This window comes from Podarcis raffonei, chromosome 2 (genome assembly GCF_027172205.1).
Source record: "Podarcis raffonei isolate rPodRaf1 chromosome 2, rPodRaf1.pri, whole genome shotgun sequence".
NCBI lineage: Eukaryota > Metazoa > Chordata > Lepidosauria > Squamata > Lacertidae > Podarcis > Podarcis raffonei.
Window position 1 is genome coordinate 99,180,681 of NC_070603.1, and position 23,857 is coordinate 99,204,537.

A 23,857-nucleotide genomic window follows, 5' to 3' on the forward strand; every position below is an offset into this window, starting at 1 on the left:
GCTTTAAGGACGCTCATCCTGAAACCGGCTTGTTTTCATTGGGACTCGCTCCCACATAAATGGGGGCACAGGAGCATCACTCCGGCAGTAGCAAGGTGTCCTGTGCAGATCACCACTTCAGCTCCACTCTAGACACGCCAGTGGGCTTCTTTCAAAGCAGCATAGAATTGCCCTGGCGCCTGAATCTGGGCATGACGCGCGGGTGGGTTTTTACGCGCGGGGGAAGCACGGCGAGGCGGTGCAACCTTGGCATTAATTAGGTGCTTTTCGGGGCCACTGGAGTGGCTCAAAGGTCGCCGCGGGCCAGCGGCTAGAAGCAGACGAAGGCAAGCCGCTCCCCGCTTCTTACTCCTCTCGGAAAGAGGTGCACTATTGCGTCCCCAAGCAGCGGTCTCCAAGGTTTGCGAGGGCGCATTTCCCCTCAAGCAGACGCCTCAGCCACGGCGCGCGGGCAGCGCCGGCGCCTTCCTTTCCCCGCCCGCCGCCGCCGCCTCCGTCTCCGCCTCCTCGCCCGGGCCGCCCCCTGGGCTGTCTCCGCTCAGGCGGCCGCCCCTCCTCGCTGCCCACGTGTGGCTCGACTTAAGATGGCGTCTCCCATGGCAAGCCAGGCTGGGACAGCGCTGCGGGACTTGGCTTTGCTCAGAGCTTCCCTGCTGGCGAGGCGCAGCCCGGTGAGTGCGCCCGGCCTCTCCCGGCGTCTCCGGCTTTCCTGCCCTGGCGCCGCAGCGTCCCGGCGGAGGGTTGGAGCGGCTGGCCAGGCTTAGGCGGAGCTTTCCCTCACTGCCCTGGGTCTCCTTTGGGTGCTGCTGCTGCTGCTGCTGCTGCTGTTCTTGGGCAAGGGATCCCGGTGGCAGTTCTGCGAGCTCGGCTTTCCTCTCGGCCTTTTCTTCTAGGAACGTGTTTAAATTCCTTATTTAGCATGTGCTGATATATATATTTTACTGGACCCGTTTAACGGAAAGGCACTCTGTTCATGCTCAAAACACTCGAAGCGCATAACAGCAAGCTTTCGCTCTGATACACAATCCTAGGGGTGTATACTCGGAAGCAAGTCCCACTGATTTGAATGGCAGTTACTGTATGCCTCGCCTTTCAAACCACACCGCACGAACCAGGGCTAGACTTTGAAAGATTCTTGGCAACGTGTCCATCCCCTGACTCCCGTAAAGGAGCCTCATCCTGCCACCCAGTGGGTGCAGTTCCCTTTGCCTTGCTCATACAGGCAATCTCAGCTGAGCCCTGGTTTAAGTGGTTTAAGGAATACTTGTTGACCTCTTTGCACCTTCGCTGGTGCTAGTCTGGCTCTTCCATGGGAAAATTAAGGCAGTGGAGCTCCCTGTAACTGCCTTCTGTTACCTTTTGCTCATCCGGTGCAGGAGGCTGCAGCTAATAAGCTTGCCATCAGGTTGGTTTGGACTTCATTAAGATGCTGTGGTGCTGGCCCTTTCTGCTGCACAGCCCAGAGGGCAGGTGGGTGGATGGAGGAGAAACCGCTTGCTCGCCCCAGCAGGATCTAAACCATCCAGCAGCGGTTCTCAACCTGTGGGTCCCCAGATGTTGTTGGACTACAACTCCCATCATCCCTGAGCTCTGGCCTTGCTAGCTAGCTAGGGGTGATGGGAGTTGTAGTTCAACAACATCTGGGCATCCACAGGTTGAGAAAGGCTGGTGGCTTCCTTGAACTCACGCTTGCTCACTGAAGGAAATGAAGAGGAGGAAGTGTTTCAGCTGTCACTGCACAGTAGCTAGAAAAGAGAACAGACCCCTCTGCTGCATGTTTAATTAGTGCGTGGATAGAAGACAGAGCTAGTGACCACCCTGCCACCTTCACTGTGCAGAGAACGAGGCCCTTAGAGGCCTTCTTATCTGTGGTGGCGGCACCTACTGTTTCTGTATCACAGGTTAGGCAGGGGTTGGTACTGGTGGGCTATTCTGAGGAGGGCCGTAGCTCAGTACAGGGGCACCTGCTTTGCATGCAGAAGGTCTGTGATTCAAGCCTCAGCATCTTTTGGTAGAGCTGGGAGGCTAGTGGGAATCCTGACTGCCAGTCAGGGTAGATGATGCTGAACTCGATGGACTGATTTCTGACTTTTGGAATGAGGCAGTTTCCAATGTTCCTAGGAGCCAACATAGCCACACAATCAACCTTTCCTTTTTTAAAATCCTCTTCTGCCATTGCAGCTCATGCAAACAACTCCTGTCCTTGCCCCCAGAGTTCTGGCCTTTTATTTATTTTTCTCTTATTTTCCCTCTCCCCACATCACAGCTCTCTTCCTGTCTTCCGTCACCATATTCTATGATCTTCATTCGTACTTCCCCCATCCCCCACTCCCTTTGGATCTCTCTTAATGCTTTTTCCACTTCAGGGCTCCCTTTTGTTTTTAATTTTTCTTCCTGATAATATTTTGGAGCAGCTCATGGAATGTGATTTCCCTCGGGCCGTGGCTGTGACAGTGGTCCTGCCGCCAGCCACTTTTACCTTCAAGAAATAAGGGAACTAGCCTAGGGGCCTCAGGTCAGTGATTGACCCTCTGCCTGGCTGTGGGTTGCCAGTGGGTGCCTGACAGCGGGTGGCCCTCTAAGCTGTGGCCTTGGCACACGCCCACTGACCTCTTGCGTTTTCGTTTAACAGAATAAATGTGGCTGTGTGGAGTTTGCACCCTCAGTTCATTAGTTCTGATATTCTAAGGGTGTGCCTTGACATCACAGATAAAACTCTGTGACAGAGGCCTAGTGAGCTCTGGCTCTGTGCCTAAATTGAAACTTCACAGTAGAATAACAGCAGCAGTAGCAGTGATACAGCTTAAAGCACTTACATACATAAGCTCAGTAATGCTAACTGTAAACCTGTAGGATGGGGCAGTGCATATCTAGCCTATACAGTGGAACCTCTGGTTGCAAATGTGATCCGTGTGGGAGGCACGTTTGCAACCCTCTGCGCACGCATGGGTCGTGATTCGGTGCTTCTGCGCATGCACAAAGCACGATTTAGCACTTCTGCACATGTGTGAGTGCTGAAACCCGGAAGTAATCCGTCCGGTACTTCCAGGTTCGGCACGGTACGCAACCCAAAATCGCGTAACCCGAAGCGTCTGTAACCCGAGGTACCACTGTATTGCATAAGTGTGAGGATATGTGAGGGAGTTTGTCAAAAGCTACAGTCATGGGGAAAAGAAAGTGGTTTTGAATTCTGTGGTTTTACATAGGAAGACATAATAACAATCATCTGTTCCTTAGCAGGTCTTAAAATTAGGTAACTACAACCTCAGATAAGCAACGACACATGACATATTACATAGTGCCATGATTTATTTAACAGAAATAAAGCCAAAATTGAGAAATCAAGCACCCTTACTGCTTCCATAGTAATTAAGAGGCTAAGCAAGCAGACAGACGCTGCTAATCAAATGCTCTTGCTTAATTGATCATCAGCAAGAGTGCCCACTTCTATAAAAGCTGAAGTTTCAACAGTTTGCTGGTGTGGAGCATTTCAGGTGTGTTTTAACACAATGCCAAGGAGGAGAGACGACACAGTGCTCTTAGAGAAGCAATTGCTGCTACCCATGAAACTGGGAAGGGTTATAAGGCCATCTCTCAACCAATGTAAAGTCTATCATTCTACAGTGAGGAAGATTATTCAAAAGTGGAAAACATTCAAGATGGTTGCCAATCTTCCCAGGAGTGGACGTCTCAGCAATTCACCCCAAGGTCAGACCGTGCAATGCTCAGAGAAATTGCAAAACACACACATACACCCCCCCAAGAGTTACATCTCAGGCTGTACAGGCCTCAGCATGTTAAATGTCAAAGTTTATGACAGTACAGTTAGAAAAAGATAACAAGTATGGTTTGTTTGAAAGGCTTGCCAGGAGAAAGCCTCTTCTCTCTCAAAAGAACATGGCAGCACTGCTTAGGTTTGTGAAGTTTCATCTGAACAAACCACAAGACTTCTGGAACAATGTCCTTTGGACAGATGAGACCAAAGTGGAGATGTTTGGCCATAATGCACAGCATCATGTTTGGTGAAAACCAAACAGCATATCAGCACAAACACCTCATACCAACTGTCAAGCACGCTGGTGGAAGGGTGATGATTTGGGCTTGTTTTGCAGCCACAGGACCTGGGAACCTTGCAGTCATTGAGTCAACCATAAACTCCACTGTATGCCAAAGTATTTTAGAGTCAAATGTGAGGCCATCTGCCCAACAGCTGAAGCTTGGCTGAAATTGGGTCATGCTCCAGGATCCCAAGCACACCAGCAAATCTACAACAGAATGGCTGAAAAAGAATCAAGGTGTTGCAATGGCCCAGTCAAAGTCCAGACCTCAGTGCAATTGAACTGCTGTGTGGGACCTTAAGAGAGCTGTGCATAAGCAAATGCCAGCAAACCTCAATGAACTGAAACAAGGTTGTAAAGAAGAATGGGCCAAAATTCATCCACAGCAATGTGAGAGACTGATGATGTCCTACAGAAAACAATCACTTCAAGTTATTGCTGCTTAAGGTGGTTCAACAAGCTATTGAATCCTAAGGAGTACTTAGTTTTTCACACATGGCTTTTCCGTTTTGGCTTTATTTCTATTAAATAAATCATGACACGATGTAATACAGTGGTACCTTGGGTTACAAACACTTCAGGTTACAGACGCTTCAGGTTACAGACTCCGCCAACCCAGAAATAGTACCTCGGGTTAAGAACTTTGCTTCAGGATGAGAACAGAAATTGTGCGGCGGCAGCAGCGGGTGGTCCCATTAGCTAAAATGGAACCTCAGGTTAAGAACAGTTCAGGTTAAGAACGGACCTCCAGAACACATTAAGTTCTTAACCTGAGGTACCACTGTATGTCACGTGCTGTTGTTCATCTGAGGTTGTATTTACCTAATTTTAAGACCTGCTATGGAACAGGTGATTGTTATTATGACTTCCTATGTAAAACCACAGAATTCAAAGAGGGTGCGTTTTCTTTTTCCCATGACTGTACCTAGTGAATTCATGGTGGATATTCCATTGTGGAAGATGGTTTTCATAGGAGCGGCTGGCCAGATCCATTGCCTTCCCAGAATATGCTTGCAACATTATCTAGTCACTAGTCTGGTATATGCTTACAACAATGGCCCAGGTGCTATTGCACTACAATATCTCAAAGATGCCTGCCCTAAGGGCACATAATGGTCTGTAGGTGTGTTTGCTCCATATTTTCTCTTGCAGTCGTCTGCTGGATTTCTTAAAACACGTGACTCTCCCTTCACTACATAACTCCAGTTCCGTTGGAGGTAAAAAGCTGATAGTTTGCTGTTGGTTTTTATGCATAACTGATGACATATGGTAAAGTAAAAACATTTAGCGGGATGAAAGGATGCTGAAAATTGTGCACCACCTGGAGCGGCGCAAATGCTGTTAATTGGTCTTCATTGACTTATAGGTCTAACAATCTTCCTAGCCCAGGTGTACATTAAATCCTAAGGACATGTGTGCTCTTAGCATTGTCAGAAAACAAGAAGCGTCATGGTTGGATCCTTGCATGCATAGGTGAGCTGTGGCATCAGGGCTCTTCCTTTGCTAATTGAGAAGCTTCGTCTACTGAGCCAAGGTTGTCCCTGAAAGCAGCTGGTACCAAATGATTACAGACGTTATTACTCTGCATTATATTCTGCTATAAGACCATGGTATTATACAGAGCGTGCCCTCACTGGCACTCCAGAATATATAGCCTTCTGCTCGCTGTTGATCATTTCCTATTTAAAGATGCCGATATTGTTTCACATGAAATTATTTTACAGTGTATGTCTGTGGTTTGTTTTTGTTTTTGTTTTTAAAAAGAGAGATTGTTGGCCAGAAGTTCCCTGTTCCCCTCTTTAGTTTTGATGTCCAGTTTATTAGTTATGGAAACTTGGAGCTGTTGTTAACTTATATAGTGGTACCTTGGGTTAAGTACTTAATTCGTTCCGGAGGTCCGTATTTAACCTGAAACTGTTCTTAACCTGAAGCACCACTTTAGCTAATGGGGCCTCCTGCTGCCGCTGCGCTGCCGGAGCACGATTTCTGTTCTCATCCTGAAGCAAAGTTCTTAAACTGAAGCACTATTTCTGGGTTAGCAGAGTCTGTAACCTGAAGTGTATGTCACCTGAGGCGTATGTAACCCGAGGTACCACTGTACACAGTCTAGGGCTCCGCAGTTCTCCAAAAAATTTTATTGCATCCAGCTGCAGTAATTTCCAAACGTGGAATAATAATAATAATAATAATAATAATGTTGGAATTTGCGTACTAATTTTCTCGGCTGCCTTTTAGGATAAAACACAGAAGCCCTCTTCAGGCATTCACTGTAAACATGCACTCGGGCGAGTGGGAATGGGTTGGTAGCCTTACACGCAAGGAAGGTAGCCTAATGGCGATTACGTATCAGCTGGGTATTTGGGCCTAGGTGAATTCATTCTGAATGTCTGAAGAGGATGAGGGGGAGCACAATTCCTCATTCCCTGTCCTTTCCAAATTACTAATTCATTGGCAGTGGGTGAGGCTAGAGTCAAAGTTGTGTGGGGCATCTGCTTCCCTCTCTACTACCCTGTTTCTTTCTTTCTGTCCTGCCCCCCTCCTTTTTGCCATTGGATGGGTCCCATGTTTCCAGTCCCCACATTAGCATTTCACACTATAGCCTGCCCTGTTTGGAAGATGAATTAGGGATGCTTACTAGACAAATAGGGACGCTGGTGGTGCTGTGGGTTAAACCACAGAGCCTAGGGCTTGCCGATCAGAAGGTCAGCGGTTCGAATCCCCGTGACGGGGTGAGCTCCTGTTGCTCGGTTCCTGCTCCTGCCAACCTAACAGTTCGAAAGCACATCTAAGTGCAAGTAGATAAATATGTACTGCTCCAGCAGGAAGGTAAACACAGTTTCCGTACGCTGCTCTGGTTCGCCAGAAGCAGCTTAGTCATGCTGGCCACATGACCCGGAAGCTGTACACTGGCTCCCTCAGCCAATAAAGCGAGATGAGCGCCGCAACTCCAGAGTCGGCCACGACTGGACCCTTTACCTTTACCTTTATATTTCATGCAATCTCTCGCTGAAGTTTCAGCCAATGATGCCAACTTGAACAAAATATATGGGGGGGGGCAGATAAACCCCGTCTTGCATAATAAATCACAAGACGTGGCACATGCACAGCATTTGCATGGCAATGCCCATTAACCTGGTGGGGCAGCTCCCTCAAATATTTTACTGGGGGGACCAAAGGGACCTTGGCCCCTAGAAGTTGGCTCCTATGGTCTCAACTGTTGTTAAAAATGGTGGAACTGCCACCATTTTGTGGACTGGAAACATTCTGTTGAGGAACTGAGTTGGGGGTTTTTGGGGGGGGTTTCTGCGCGCTGCTCTAGTTTGCCAGAAGCGGCTTAGTCATGCTGGCCACATGACCCGGAAAAACTGTCTGCAGACAAATGCCGGCTCCCTCGGCCAGTAAAGCAAGATGAGCGCCGCAACCCCAGAGTCGTCTGCGACTGGACTTAACTGTCAGGAGTCCTTTACCTTTTACTAGACGAATGGAAGCTTCTCATGCCCAAGTGGTGTGAAGGACTGTAGAGCAATCTGCTTTGTAGACAGGAGGCCCCAGGTTCAGGCCCTGGTGTCTTTTCCTGGGCTGGGAAAGAACCCTGCCTGAAACCTTGGAGAGTTGTTGCCAGTCGGAGTAGACCAGGCATCCCCAAACTTGGCTCTCCAGCTGTTTTGGGACTACAGATCCCATCATCCCTGACCACTGGTCCAGTTAGCTAGGGATGATGGGAGTTGTAGTCCCAAAACATCTGGAGGGCCAAGTTTGGGGGTGCCTGGAGTAGACAGTATCTCACTGGATGGATCAATGGTACAATACAGTGGTACCTCAGGTTAAGTACTTAATTCGTTCCGGAGGTCCGTGCTTAACCTGAAACTGTTCTTAACCTGAAGCACCACTTTAGCTAATGGGGCCTCCTGCTGCTGCTGTGCCGCCGGAGCACAATTTCTGTTCTCATCCTGAAGCAAAGTTCTTAACCTGAGGTAATATTTCTGGGTTAGCGGAGTCTGTAACCTGAAGCGTATGCAACCTGAGGCATATGTAACCCGAGGTACCACTGTATAAGAAATGTTGCTGGTGGCATGTTTTTTAGCACAGACTCCCTTGGGAGGTTGTGGACTCTCCTTCCTTGGAGTATTTTAAGCAGAGGTTGGATGGCCATCTGTTATGGATGCTTTAGCTGAGAGTTCTGCATTGCAGGGGGTTGGACTAGATGACCCCTGGAGTCCCTTCCAACTCCTAAGTTTCTATGATACCATGATTCCGCATTGCCGGTTTTCGTTCTTGTTTTCCCGTCCGTCAAGGTAGAACTTTTACAATGCAAGCCTCTGAATCGTTACCTGGAAGCAAGTCTTATTTTGTTCACCGGGACTTCTAAATAAATACGCATAACATTGCAACCTCATATAAGAATGGACAAGAAGCAAAATATTGCCAAGGTCTTTGCATTTTAAACGTATTATAAAAATGATTAATGTCTGGAGCTGTCAACTGGTTGAAATTGCCCTGGAAATCCCAATTGACCCTTGAAGGGTAGAATATAAATTTTTGAAATGGAAGCGATAAATAAATCTTGCTTTTCTTTTTTTCTTTTCAATCATGTCTCTTACCTGATCAGTCAGTTGCATTTAAGTATATTTGCATACTTACCAGAACCCAAACATAGCTGTCTTCTTGAAATGTTGAAGGAAGGTAAATTACCATTTAATGAACCTAAAATCTGTTTAGAAGGAAAGGCTGTTTAAAATATTTTCCTTTCTGAAGGAGGGAAGTCAGCTCTGAAGAGCAAGTATAAATGTAAAATGTAATACAATATGTGTATGTGGAGTATCTAATTGAAAAACTAATAAAGATTATTTAAAATAAAATAAAATATTTTCCTTTTTATCCTCTTGTGATGCTTGAGCTGCCCTCCCCAAATCATAATTAGGTCACCAATTATGAATGCTCTCTGCAAATCTTAAGACATACAGATTGTTTTTCTAAACCGGGTAGCATTTTCCTTTTGTGCATGCTGTGTGGAGCAAAAATTGTTGTCTAGACAACTGTGTAACACCCCTTTCCTTTCCACATAGCTATGTTGTGCATCATGACATCTTGCATTACGATTGGCTTCTAAATTGGTTTGTTTTGTGAATTTTTTTAAGTTGGTTCGTCAGTCCTGAAGCCTCTTCCCCCCACTGCCCCTGCTAATGGTCACATTTCATTTTTCTAAATACAGTGGTACCTCGGGTTACATACGCTTCAGGTTACATACGCTTCAGGTTACAGACTCTGCTAACCCAGAAATAGTGCTTCACGTTAAGAACTTTGCTTCAGGATGAGAACAGAAATCGTGCTCTGGTGGCGTGGCAGCAACAGGAGGCCCCATTAACTAAAGTGGTGCTTCAGGTTAAGAACAGTTTCAGGTTAAGAACGGAGTTCTGGAATGAATTAAGTATGTTATGTACTGAAGTTCTCACCCTAGGCCAGCAGGGGGATACTGTAGATAGTTATGCAAATAAGGGATCAAAAGTTACGTTCAGTGATTGGATAGTTTTAGAAAATTGTTACAGTTACGTTGTACTGGAGCTCTATATAAGCAGACTGACTGAACCCTTCAGTTCAGTTCTGTTCTGGCCTGTGAATAAACGAGCTGTTTGAAGAATCGCTCTGTCGTCTGATATGTTCACCCACAACTTAACAAAGTACTTAACCCGAGGTACCACTGTAGTGGGGTTTTTTCTGCTCATAAAGGCCATATATACATTATGCATGTGCAGCAAGCATAAGACATAATCCAGTTGTGTAGTGAACTTGAATGAGAGTTTAAACTCAGAGTATTTATTTCCACTTCAAGCAAATTTGGTGTGGTTTTTTTTTGTTATTAAAAAAGATAGCTTCAGAATCTTTCACTTCCGTATTTTGAAGCTTTCGTTCTCTATAGGTTCTCTCTTAGCGAGTCCGGCTTTGGGCCACAATATGTTGTGCTGGGGCCACGATGATGTGATGCTCCCACAATGGCTTTCCCTGGAAGTGGTACCTTTTCCCTTGCCTCTTCGTCCACTGTAGGTGCAAAATGCGCCTGGTGCCTGGCAAATCTCGAACGCTGGACATGCGCATTGTTAGAAGTTGAAATCAGTTTGTGCAATGGCTGAATATGCAACTAAAAACACAGCAGCAGTGGTGGGGGTTTTTTTTATGCCCCTGGTTTTTGGAACGCAAACCCCACAGGAACAAAAGTATGTTCCCAGAAGTCTCAACTTGATTGTGCGGAGGAGACCAGCGGCAAAGGAACTCGCTCTGTTTTTGTGAATTGCAAGCTGGGTAAATGTGCAGAGTAAGCTGGATATTTTCAAACTTCAATGGCATTAATAATAATAATAATAATAATAATAATAATAACCAGTACAGGGCTGCATAGCTCATAAGCATAGTAACTAGGGCTGCAAAATTTTGATCAAGAAAACAGGCTTTTGCTATTAATTGGTCAGCAGGTTTTAGAAATAATGGTTTTTAATACAGTTGCGTACACAATTAATTAATATTTCCCCAGTCAGGCTACTGCTTGAAAAGTAACACACCTGAACTAAATAATGTATTTTAAACGAGTGTGTGCTCTTAATTGATAACCTCACTGTTTAAATTTGGTCTTTGCTCACACCAATTATCCAACAAATATATGAATTGAGTGAGCTATTAATTAATTGGCTGCAGTCCTATTAATATCATTTTACCAAAATGTTATTTGGCTTAGTTTGAACTAATTGTTTCTGATATCATTCATAAACATAGGTTGCTGGGTTTTGTTTTTTAAATTTATTTTAGATTTTTAGTTATAAAAGGGCCTTTGAGCAAAGCCCTTATCTGTTTTCTCTACTAATTAACGAGAAGAAAATGAATATTCATGCTGAATCAACTATAATACTAATATTGTTTTCAAATGAGATTAAAACTAGTCTTTAATAGTTTTTAGGGTAGCATTTATTTGTGATCAGAATTTCAGCTGCAAGTTTGCTCTCTGAGGTCAATTCCTCCTCCTTCCAATTCAATCTTAGGCTACTTTACTGCAGATAGAGCTTTATTTCAATTAAAACTGCCATTAGCTGTTTTAATGGAACACAGATGATCTCTGTGTAACATACCAGTATGTTCTTTAAATAATACAAGGGGAATCAATATGTTACGGCCTTGCAAATACTTTTTTCCTGCTTTTGTATGTGAGAGTGATGGGTGGGCAACAAATTAAACTACTACTATTACTACTACTACTAATAATAGGTAAGATGGGAATCTTGGTGGGTGCTAAAGGATTGGAAAAACATAAGAAGAACATAAGAAGAGCCTGCTGAATCAAGCCAATGGCCCATCTAATCCTGCGTCCTGTTCTTACAGTGGTCAACCAGAATAATAATTTTATTATTTATACTCCACCCATCTGGCTGGGTTTTCCAAGCCACTCTGGGTGGCTTCCAGCAGAATAGTAAAAGCAAAACATAAAACATTAAAAACCTCCCTAAACAGGGCTGCCTTCAGATGTCTTCCAAAGTCAGATAGTTGTTTGTTTCCTTGACATCTGAAAGGAGGGTGTTCCACAGGGTGGGCGCCACTACTGAGAAGGCCCTCTGTCTGGCTCCCTATAACCTCACTTCTTGCGGTGAGGGAATCACCAGAAGGCCCTCGGGGGAAGACCTCAGTGTCCAGGCTGAGCGATGGGTGCAAAATGTTCCTGGCGCCTAGCTAATTTTGAACATTGAGGGGGAGCTCCCGTTGCTCTGTCCCAGCTCCTGTCAACCTAGCAGTTCAAAAGCATACCAGTGTGAGTAGATAAATAGGTACCACTGTAGCAGGAAGGTAAACGGCATTTCCGTTCACTCTGGTTTCTGTCACAGTGTTCCGTTGCTCCAGAAGCGGTTTAGTCATGCTGGCCACATGACCCGGAAAGCTGTCTGCTGTCCCTCGGCCTGAAAGCAGAGATAAGTGTCACACCCCATAGTTGAATACAACTGGACTTAACTGTCCAGGGGTCCTTTCTTTTTTACCTATGCAGTCAGAAATTCTTCTGTGAATGCATTATGGAAAATTGTCAGCTGTGGTCACCAATGTAAGGCCAGCAGGTCCTGGCCATGATAACATGATCTGCCCCCCGACTTTGGCAACAAGCTCCTAACAGATCCTACATGCCTTAGGTCTCGTCTGCTTGTTTTCCACTTGCCCCGTTCTCTCTAGGCATGGGTCCAAGCGGTTTTGCCTTTGCCCCACTGCTTTGCCCTGGAAAACCCATTCTTTAGTGCTAAATTGGAACAAATGGCAATCCATTTGTGGATTGGAAAACTCAATTGTTGTTTGTTCCACAGCAGGTTTCCTGGGAGAAAGTGCTCAAGCAAGCGCAAGTGTGGATTTAAATAAAAATGCTTACCGTACTTATTTTTGGCGACTCAAATTTAAGAAAATGGGCGGAGATGGCACAAAGTTATTGAGGTTTTTTTTGCGGAGGGGATTACCCAGGGTTGTTGAGCTTTTTTTTAGGGGGGGTGCCAAAGACCGCTCACACGCCACAAAATCCAGATCTTGTATGTTGCAACAGAAGTTGCAAATCGCCCGCCCAATTGCTGCAGCAGCGGCCGATCAACACGACCAATTGACGCAGCAACGACAACCACCAAAATTAAAATTGGACTTTACACAAAAGTAGCTTTTAAGGCTTAGTATGTAAATATGATTTTGTTCTCATGTATGATGAAACCAGTTAAGTCATGCTGAAAGTAATAGCGGTAAATAATGCTGTGGATAAAAGAAGCTGTCAAGTTCTGTTATTTATTTGTCTGCCAAAACTTCAAAATGCCTTTTCTCCTCCTTAAACATGGTTTGTTTTGTGGAGCCAAGCATACTTCGGCTATTCTCTCACAAGCTTTCAATTTTGCAAAGGGATGTTGCAATTGTAACTAAGTTTTTAAAAGTTTCTGGATAGGGAGAGGCTGAAAGAAGTAAGAGCTAGTGCTTTAAAATGCATGTTCTTTGTTCTCCAAATATTCCAAAGCCTTTTCAAAAGGGTATGTGAAATACTAAATGTGTTGATAAAAATGTTCAATTAATTCAGTGTCTAATTACTACATACAAGTGAAAAGACTTTCTCAAAGGCAACATTCTTCAGTTAACTGCATCACACCATATGAAACTGTCTAGGTTGTTAATCATAATTTTACTTGTCCCTTTTATATAATTTCTTACAAACTAAAAATGCTTTGGGTTTTTCGACGTATCTGGAATAACAGATACAGGATTCGCAATGACCAGGGAAAAAAAGAGTTTAATAACACATGTACCTTACGGCAAGAAATAATTCCTTCTCTCCTGCCCTCACAGAGCTCCACCTCTGAAATACCTGTCTGAGAATGCTACATTTAAATTGCAAGGGTCGTTTTGTTGGTGTGTTGTTTTTTTTGCCACAAAATCAAAAAAACTTTCAATAACTGTGCACAAAAGCACATGTTATCGACATCCCATTGTGGGTGCATTGTTTACACAGGTTCTAATGTAAGATGATGAGTGGGCTCCTTGGGAAGGAAGGGTGTGATATAAATCCAATAAATAAATAAAATTGTTGTGGAGCTAGGGGTTGCAGCTTGGAGGATGGGCTAGAAGTTTGCAAAAAAAATTGTGGTGTTTTGAAAGAGGATAAAGGAGCCCTTTTCTCCCTCTGCACCACCTAATGAAATTAATGGGTTGTCGATTAAGGGCAGACAAAAGGGGAATACTTTTCAAAGGAACAGATAAGCCCGTGTTTCTCAAACTTGGGTCCCCAGCTGCTGTTGGACTATAACTCCCATCATCCCTAGCTAGCAGGACCAGTGGTCAGGGATGATGGGAGTTGTAGTCCAACGACAGCTGGGGACCCAAGTTTGAGAAATACTGGAATAAGCGATGAAATTTAGTACCATAGGACACGGTGATGGCCGAGGGTTTAGAAGTGGATTGTAGAATGCCATGGATGTTCAACTGTGGTTAAATGGAGCCTCTGTGTTCAATACCAGTTGCTGAGGGGCCGTCACACCGTGGGAAAATGTTTGTCATCATGACTTGCTTGTGGACTTCCTGGTTGGCCACTGTGGGAAGCCAGATTGATCCTCAGATCTGATCCAGCAGGGCTCTTCTCATGTTAGCCCTCTCTCCACAAGGCCTCTTGGTTGACACAAAGCCGTGGCACTGCCAAGCGGAAATTAACCATTCTCGCCCTTGCTTTTGCTGCAGGAGCTTGGAAACCACAAATGGCAATATAGACATGCCTCTGGAATTCCACAAAACACTGGTCCTCACCATGAAGTTGTTATGGTCAGTGTCACACTTATCAACAACAACTAAAAGAGGTGCCAGTACTGCATATCCTTGACTACCCCCTGAAAAAAAAAAACCTGGTTCCCAGTATGTTGACCTTTAAAGCCCTAAATGGCTTCGGCACTGTATACCTGAATCTCCACCCGCATCGTTCAGCCCAGACACTGAGATGTAGCTCCAAGGGCCTTCTGGCAGTTCCCTCACTGTGAGAAGCGAAGTTACAGGGAACCAGACGCAGGGCCTTCTCAGTAGTAGTGTCCACTCTGTGGAATGCCCTCCCATCAGATGTCAAGGCAATAAGCAACTATCTTACTTTTAGATGACATTTGAAGGCAGCCCTGTATCGAGAAGCTTTTAATGTTTGAAGTTTCATATTTTCAGATCTGTTGGAAGTCACCCAAAGTGCCTAGGGGCAACCCAGTCAGATGGATAGGGTACAAGAAATGTTGTTCTTGTTTCTTGGACGCCAGTAAACCATTGCAGCTTTTTGCAAGCTCTCTTTCACAGTCTTCAGTTTGGAAACCTGTTCTTGTTTTGAAATTGGGACCACGGAAGGCCCTCTTAGTGACTTGGGAGCGAGGCATGCTTCTCTTGTGTGTGTCTCACTGGAGAAGGAGAGAGAGGGAGAGGAAAAAAAATTGGCAGAACTTCCCTGTAGCTTGTGTTGTGCTGATTATGTTCAGACACAAAGCAGAACCTCTCTCCCAATTCATTATCCTTGGTGTCAAATCCTTCACTCAGTAATCGTGTTTGCTGAAGAAGAATGCTTGGTCCCCTGTTATGTACCGATGATTCATGCGCCGCATTCGGGTCCCTGGGTGATCTGTTTCTTTGGCATCAAGCCTCGAAAGGCTTTCCTCTGGTGGCATATTTCGAGGGAAGGGCTTGCTAATGGCTCCTTGCTTTACTCTCTCTGAATCTGGTAAGTGTTCTTATGAGCATAATGCGATCAAGACGGCGAATGGGTCATTATGCCAAATGATTGCCAGGAAGATCCAGCAAATTGAAGCCTGTTAGCCAGGGGTTTCCCAACACAGAGATTGCATTAGGACACAGTGGCCGCTCTTTCTCTTATTACAACAGGGGAACAGTAGCCATGCCAAGAAATGTTGACACAGCCCAGCTTCGATGGAGAGGTTGCTGGTTGTGGTGGAGCCCAGGTAGACAAAATCGTCTCCCACCTCAAGTGGCAGGGTAGGTATGGAGTGGCATAAAAGGAACTCTTCCATGTACAGTGGTACCTCGGGTTACATACGCTTCAGGTTACATACGCTTCAGGTTACAGACTCCGCTAACCCAGAAATATTGCTTCAGGTTAAGAACTTTGCTTCAGGATGAGAACAGAAATTGTGCTCCGGAGGCGCGGCAGCAGCAGGAGGCCCCATTAGCTAAAGTGGTGCTTCAGGTTAAGTACAGTTTCAGATTAACTACGGACCTCCGGAACGAATTAAGTACTTACCCTGAGGTACCACTGTAGTGAAGAGCACATCTTTGGCAACGTTGCCAGTCATGTCCCCAAACCTAAAGGCACTGCATGAACCAATCTTAGGAGCACATCCTTGTAAAACCCGTGTGACTCACAGCCCCCTTTGCTCCAATTTGTTTAGGATTCACGGAAAGTAAATGAATAACCATAATAGAATTTTTAGGGCCCTTTCGCACGATAGCTGCTCCAGGGGCACACAGAGTTTTGTTCAGTTGCATCTAGGTGAAAGATGATGCTGTATTTCCATTTAGTGCTCCTTCAATGTGTGTCTTTATTCTGAAATTCAGACACACCTATATCTTCAGTGCCATTATACGAGTTACATTAAAAGAAAGAAAGAAATGCTCATTGCCAGTTAAAGGCTTTGAAGCCTGAAGCCAATATGTTGTACTTCTAGGTTAAGAAAATTAACTCATTTGAATGAAAGCTGCTGGACATTGCATATTAAAATTTCACAAACATAATCCCCGTAAAGCTGTGCATTAGGTGGTTCAGAGGCTGTGTGCTTTTTTAAAGCAACCTCATAATGCATTTCCGGCTTTCAAAACTATTGCTGCATATTTGGCCCAATGACAGTAAAGCAGGCAAATTTTTTTAATACCATTGTAGCTTTATATATATGTATATGTAATCGCCTGTGAAACTTGCTGCTGGTCAGTTTGCAGCTCAAGCTATGGAAAATGACACCATCTATATAAGGCATAGGCAAACTCTGACCCTCCAGATGTTTGGGACTACAATTCCCATCATCCCTAGCTAACAGGACCAGTGCTCAGGGATGATGGGAATTGAAGTTCCAAACATCTGGAGGGTCGGAGTTTGCCTATGCCTGATCTATATCAAGAGTGGGGGAGCTCTCCCCACAGGCCAGACTAGGTCTTCCAGGTCTCCCCAGGTTGCTTTGGGTAAGCCACACTCACCTGCCCTATACCTGATGTCATAAGGACATCAGGTGAGGGCAGGGCTTCAAACCTCCCCCCCAACCAAGCAGGAGCTTAAAGAGAGAATCCCATCATTCTTTTGCTGGAGCAAGGCACACTGATGGGTGGTATGAGCTTGCCTTGCACCAGGAGGGTGAAGTAGTATCCATTGGGGAAACCACTTCTCAGTCCCCATGCTGCTTCCTGAACCTCTGAAAACTGAAGGTTCAAAGAGCAGTGTGCTGGGCTGTTTGAAAGCCATTTTGCAATCATCCCCCTGCTGCTCTTTAAACCTTAAAAAACCAGAGGATCAAGGAGCAGTGCAGGGCTGTTTGCAACAGGGCTTTCAAACAGCCTATTTGGAAGGCCCCACAACCTGGGCTTCGAAGCACAGCATTGCCTGGCAGCATAGTGACGCCAGGTGGCTGGGCTTCCCCACTTGTCAAATTTGACAGGGGGTGAGGTGATAAAGATCTGTCTCACTGGTCAACAAAGGTTCCGCTCTCTTGAACTAACTGAGCCACTGTGTTGACATGGGGTCTATATCAACCCCCACCATGATTTGTGAACAGGTGGGTGTGGCCAGAAGTAGGTGTCACCTCTCCCAAAGGCAAAAATGCCGTGTGACATTTTAAAATGTCCCAGGCAGCCGCACTACCTGTACACTCCTTCGCCTCTGTGAACATGGCACAAGTTCTGGTAGGCTGGGCAGAATGGGCACTTAGTAGTGGAGGTCAGTGAGCTTTTGTACTGATCATGTCGCCTGTGCTCAGCGAGGCCTGATCTGCTGGTGCTTGGCAGCAGGCGTTGTTTGCTGCCCTCCCAAAACAGGCCTCCGTCTCATAGCGTTGTAGAATTGGAAGGGACCCCGGGGGTCACCTGGTCTGTACATGGAGCTTTCCTGCAGGCACCATACACATAAGATACCTTCTCAGAACGTTCAGTGCAGGCAAATAAACAAGGAAGGAGGGTATCTGAAGGTTTTGCTAATTTTGAGTTCCCTGGACACTTTGACGGACACTTTGATTAAATCTGTCTCTCTGTTTTGTGACAAGGAGACCTGAAGATGCTCGTCAAGTATTTTTTATTAGTACAAACACAACACATTTGTCCTACTTACTTATCCTTGGGGAAACCAGCCGCGGGTCCCAAGTTTGCAAGTTGTACCCGGCAGTTGAGCATCTTTGCCTAGGCAGACACCTGCTTGAAGTCCGTGGAGGTCTCCGAGACAGTTTAATGAGCAAAAGAAAAACCTCCCCCTTCAACAACCTTCCATTGCATCTGCTTTATTCCTATCTTGTTTAACAGTGTTGACTGCCTGTCATTGAAAAGAGACAGGCAGATGCTCGGCTTAGAAAAGGGCAGTCTTGAAAAGGCTGGAGATTATTATTATTATTTTAAGATTCCCCACTTTTTCCCCCTCCCGAGTCGAGACGCAAGGTGTCAAACAAAATCCCTACAATATCAAAACATGGGAAGATGGGACTCAGACAAAGATGACTAGAATACTATAAACAGTGACTGACAACAACGAAACCTTTTAAAGTGGCGCAACAATAAATTAATTTGTGAATTAAGGGTGGGGGGATTAGTCTCAGCCTAGGGGCTACATTCCAGGCTGGACCAGCTTCTGGTAGTCACAAGATAGTGGTGCCAGGGTTGGAGGTCAACAGTGGATGGGGTCAAGGACAAGTGGGCGGAATAATGGGTGATGTACAGCCAATAAAAAACCAGAGGTTTCTTCTCTCTAACATTCTTCATTGTCATTCTTAGGTGTCAGATGTTCACATTTACTCAGGAGCAAATCCCAGTGACTGGCCCCCGAATAAACGAATGTAGGATTGCATCCTTGCAGTTTAATATGGCGCATGCCTACTTTGAAACCATTCCACCAAATTCAGTGGGAGTTGCCTGAAAATGTATGGGATTGTAGCCTCGGTGTCCTAACCCTTCACTTGCACCTGTATTCTACAATCGTTTGGGAAGGTCAAGGTTAATTGTGTTTCTTTAAACCTATAACAGACCTGACCTGTTCCTTACTCTTGTTATTTAATCTGATTTGATGGCATCTGAAGGCACCCTGCGGTTCTCTCTGCTAAAATTTCACTTATGATTATGGCTTCCTTTTGGAAGGCTTCTGGTGCTACCTGTAGGGATATTTAAGTTTCATTGTTCTTTTAGCCTCTTATTTCTCCCTCCCCGCAATGGATTTTGATAATGTTGAACCTAACTCTTATAACTTCCTGATAAATGTCAACAGGTGTTTCGTATTGTAACAGTCTCTGCCTGAAGAAAAGTTTTCATGATTAATATCTAGAATTTGTTCCTGTAGGGAGAGGAAATCATGAACAGAAGCACAATTTGTCTTGGTGGGTGGGTGGGTTGGAGTTGCAGGCATCTTTTAAAAAAGCTCAGTAACAAATCTAATTTTTAGGATGTTCTTTCTCAGAATGGAAAAACAGCAGCCCCAAATCCCACGGGTTGGGTACGGTAAAAAGGTAAAAGACCCCTGGACGGTTAAGTCCAGTCAAAGGCAACTATGGGGTTGTGGCGCTCATTTTGCTTTCAGGCCAAGGGAGCTGGCGTTTGTCCACAGACAGCTTTCTGGGTCATGTGGCCAGCAGGACTAAACTGCTTCTGGAGCAATGGAACACTGTGACGGAAGCCAGATCGCATGGAAACACCGTTTACCTTCCCGCCGCAGCGGTATCTATTTATCTACTTGCACTGGTGTGCTTTCGAACTGCTAGCTTGGCAGGAGCTGGGGCAGAGCAATGGAACCGCCGACCTGATTGACAAGCCCAAGAGGCTCAGTGGTTTAGTGTGGTTCGACTAGCATTGGGAAGCAGTAGCAGATAAACAAGACAAGCAAAGGAAAAGGACCAAAGGTTCTGTGTATTTTCTTATCAGTTAGGTGGGTCTGTACAGGTTTAACTGTTGGTGGCAGCATGCCCTGTCTCCAAGCAACGCCAGCCTTTTGCTCTGCAGGATGAATATGCGACTTTAAAATGTCCAAGTGGTTTTAAGTTCCTGAAGACTAGGCTTTATCTTAAGAGCGTGTGGTAGAAAGAATACTGACCTTCAGGATTCAATGGACCTTAAATGATATCCCGCTTTGCCCTAAATTGAATTAGGCTTTTATGACTGAACTGTAAATGAAAGAGTATGTTTGCCAGAAAATGAATGGTTACTTCTCGGCATATCACTTTCAGCCGCTTAAATAAAAGCGCTCGTTCGGATGTTGTGTGCCCTGAGTAATTCAGGAATGATAAGCAAGCCTGATGATGGTAATAACCGGGGAAGGTGAAAAATGATAAGAGATTATGGTTTGTGTCACCCTCAGGGCTAATCCATGCAACTGTGGCGCACGGGGGCCTCCTCTTCCCTCTTCTGCTTGGACTGCATCATATTCACGGCCAGCAGTTCAACAGGATTGGCTTTTCTGGGAGTTAGTGTGCTTTTGAGGGGGGTGGGATGGGGGTGATTCAGATAAGACTTTCCTTGTGAGAAGAGCTCTGTAAAGAGCAGGAGGAAAGGAGCTCGAATATTCATGTGATTCGCTGCACCTGTTTTCAAGGGCTGGGGGAGATGCAGATGAGATGTGCAACAGGCTACCTGGAAGCAAGGCGTCTGACACATTGTGCTTTAGTGGCTCAGAATGCGAGGTGCATCTGCATTGCAAACTTGGATCCAATTTCCCACATCCATCTCTTTCATAAAAGAGAGCTAGAGGGAGAGAGAGATATCTTTTTCTTAGAATCTGGTCAGTTTCACATGGCAAATATTTCTTTTACATGTGTCCTTATGTGATGACAGTTGGTACCTGCCAGGTGACGGGAGCCTGTTTTGTTGCATGAGCTTTTTTTTTTTAAAAAAAAAATCACCTGTCATCACTAGGGACACGTTAAATGCGAAGGGGGCCTGCAACAAAAGGCTGCAGCTTCTCCTCCTCAATGTTTCTGTCAGCCATTCCCTCCAACCAGGCTATTCCACCACTGCCAATTTTCCATTTTTCTTTTTCTGTTGTTCTGTGGCTGCTGGGCATGCTCAGTCCCCATTAGTCTTGCTTCCCTTCTCAACCACATTAGAGTTTCTTTTTAAATATATACAGGAAACCTGCAACTTATGCACATTCAGTTTCATGGGCTTGGCAAAAAAAATTTAAGGGGGCGGGCATCTGGAAAAAAAGACTTTGGCAATGCTGCTCACCATTGCACCCAATATGTTTTGACTATGGGCTTTCGGTGTGATGCCTGGAACATAACCCCCATGTAAGTTGTGGGTTTACTGAATTGGTCCCTACCTGCTCGTGCTTACCTCTTGCTTCTCAGGGGACCCATTTTGTTGGTACCCGGTGTTATGTATTGAAGTTTTCACCTAGGGCCAGCAGGGGGATACTGTAGATAGTTTTAACTCAGGTCCACATATGCAAATAAGGGATTGAAAGTGATGCTCAGTGATTGGATAGTTACAGAAAATGGTTACTGTTGTGTTGTAGTGGAGCTCTATATAAGCAGGCTGGCTGAACCCTTCAGTTCAGGTCTGTTCTGGCCTGTGTCGTCTGATATGTTCACCCACAACTTAACACCACCACCTGAGTTAGCTATTTATAAGGGAGAGTAGTTGAGGCGCCACTCCTCGCCCCATTTATCTGGGAGGAAGCCCTATTGAATTTAGTAGGTCTTCCTTTTGGGCAAACATGATTAGGATCGCGCCATTATTCATCTTGTGAAATCCCATGGTAAAACATCACCCGTGTGATGATCTCTTGCTTTTGTGTGAGGACTGAACTTTTGCATTCGTTCTAAAAATGGTTCAGTCAATTTTAGTCCTGGGAATTGGTAGTTCTGCGAGGTTGCAGCTGGCCTAACCCTGCCGCAGATACACGATCCCAGGAGTAGCTTGTCAGAGGTGGGAGTCAAGCCAATTTGCCGGCAATGGTGGTTCTCAACTGGGGACAGTAAAATGTCTTTTCATACCTATATTTCAGTTGCCTATATCCTATTCAAGGTGGGGTTTACTGTATAGTAACAATTGAATGATGCATAATAAACGCTAAATCAATCTAATAAACCATACCGAAAATGGCTGAAAAGACTGTTGTAGTGTGGGATCAATACAATGGGAGTAATTTGCAAGCGTTCTATGAAACAAAACTGTCTTCTCGGTCCATCATAAAGCCTCTGGGGCCAGGTGGGTCTCCGAAGTGATGTTGGGCCACAACGGAAAAGGCCGTGTCCCAGGTTTGCACTTGTTGTGTGGCACCTGAAGCAGAAGGAGCCAAGTTGTCAGGCATGCTTATACGGATAAACTCACAGGTGTTTATTGAGATAGAAACAGCTTCTTTTGCTGTATCTTTATGCATGTGTAATTCAGACGTTTATACCTTTCATTTGTGCCTTTTGGGGACTTAATGTGAAATGCTGACTCATTTCCTAACCTTATCACCTATTATTATTATGATGATTTGCACACCTGGGCTCTCCCATCATCCACCGAACATCTCTATAAATGTTGTTCATTGCCGCCCTGCTTCTTATGAGTGCCTGGCTACTTTTATGAGTCGCTTTGGCAGTGACCTCTAATACTGCAGCCTGATTTGATATTGTCAGCAGCTGGGTCTCCTTCAAGACCTCCTGAGTTTTGGTGGAAAATTGCTCTTCACCATGCCTTCCGCTTACCTGATCTTGCTCTTACCACACAGTAAACGTTAGGGCATGTCTGAAAAAGTTCCAGAGGCCTAGTCAATGTTTGCATTTACAGGAAGCAAGAAATCAAACATCCTTTTTTTTTGTAGGCTTTCATTTGCTTGGAATGTTTGATCTTTAGGGCCAGCTTCTTTGATCATTGCGAGTAGGTGATGATGTTGCTTGCCATTGTGACTTGTGTTATCAGTGCTTTCAGAATTCGCTTGTTCTCAGTTCTGTGCCTCTCCAATCATCTTGTGTCAGTCATGTGGATATGATAATTGAAGGTGATTTGAACTGTGTGGAGGAAAATAGAAGTACAATGGTACCTCGGGTTAAGTACTTAATTCATTCCAGAGGTCCGTTCTTAACCTGAAACTGTTCTTAACCTGAAGCACCATTTTAGCTAATGGGGCCTCCTGCTGCCGCCGCGCCGCTGGAGCACAATTTCTGTTCTCATCCTGAAGCAAAGTTCTTAACCCGAGGTACTATTTCTGGGTTAGTGGAGTCTGTAACCTGAAGCGTATGTAACCTGAAGCGTATGTAACCCGAGGTACCACTGTAACTGCAACATTTCTTACAGATCTTAACACTCCAAAAGTGAAATCCTAAACATGTTTATCTGACAGTAAGGATGGCATACTGCAGCATGCCAACGTATTGGGATTTTAAAGTACAAATTGAGATCATACAATCATAGCTGGCAAAAGCGATGGATTTTTTATTCTCCAGTATGCACTCCTCTTATTTCTGAATTAAGAATTCCGAGTTGCGAGACAAACTTTAGTCACCTATATATTGGTATGATTTTTAAAGTTCAGTCCTGTACATATCTACTCAGAAGTCAGCGCCATTGAGAATTTCAGTGGTACTTGACTTACGTAGACAGTTGGGTGTCTACGTTGGTGCTACTGAAGCCTCTCTGATAGTTTTCTCAACTAGGATCCGTTCCTCTTCAAGCAAAGGTAATTTTTCATCACATCTACAACTTGCTGCATTGCTCAGCCATTCCTACCATTAGAGCATTTTGCTGATATGCTGTGCAAACCTAATGAGCTGCAAAAAACATTTGTTCCCCTTTTTCTTTAGATTTTCTTCTTAGGCTGAAATGATCTGTCATTCTTGTTCTGTTCCTCTCTGTCCTCCCCCACTTCCATTCCACCCTCTGGCAGTTCTTAGTATGCTATTAAAAAAGACAATGACCTAAAGACTAAGGGAAATTGTGTACACTTGTGGCAGTGGCTGGGTGTTATAGAAATGTACAAGAACAGTAGAAATATGTGACTCATTAACCATCCCTACTAGTGTGATAGTCATTCTCGTATTGCAGGTTGAACACAGCACTTGCTTTTTGTTGTGGAACACCTTCTGTAATGAACCACTGTGGTGGTAGTGAGCACG

At 45.0% G+C, this 23,857-nt stretch overlaps 1 protein-coding gene across 1 annotated transcript in view; it reads left to right on the plus strand.

Moving 5' to 3' along the window:
- Positions 1-543: 543 nt before the first annotated feature.
- The window catches only part of SUCLG2 (succinate-CoA ligase GDP-forming subunit beta), a 212,720-nt gene continuing 189,406 nt past the window's right edge, over positions 544-23,857 (plus strand). The window contains exon 1 of the mRNA XM_053378249.1: positions 544-671. Within this exon, the coding sequence (XP_053234224.1) occupies positions 585-671 (87 nt within the window). The 5' untranslated portion in view covers positions 544-584. The remainder of the gene's footprint in view (positions 672-23,857) is intronic.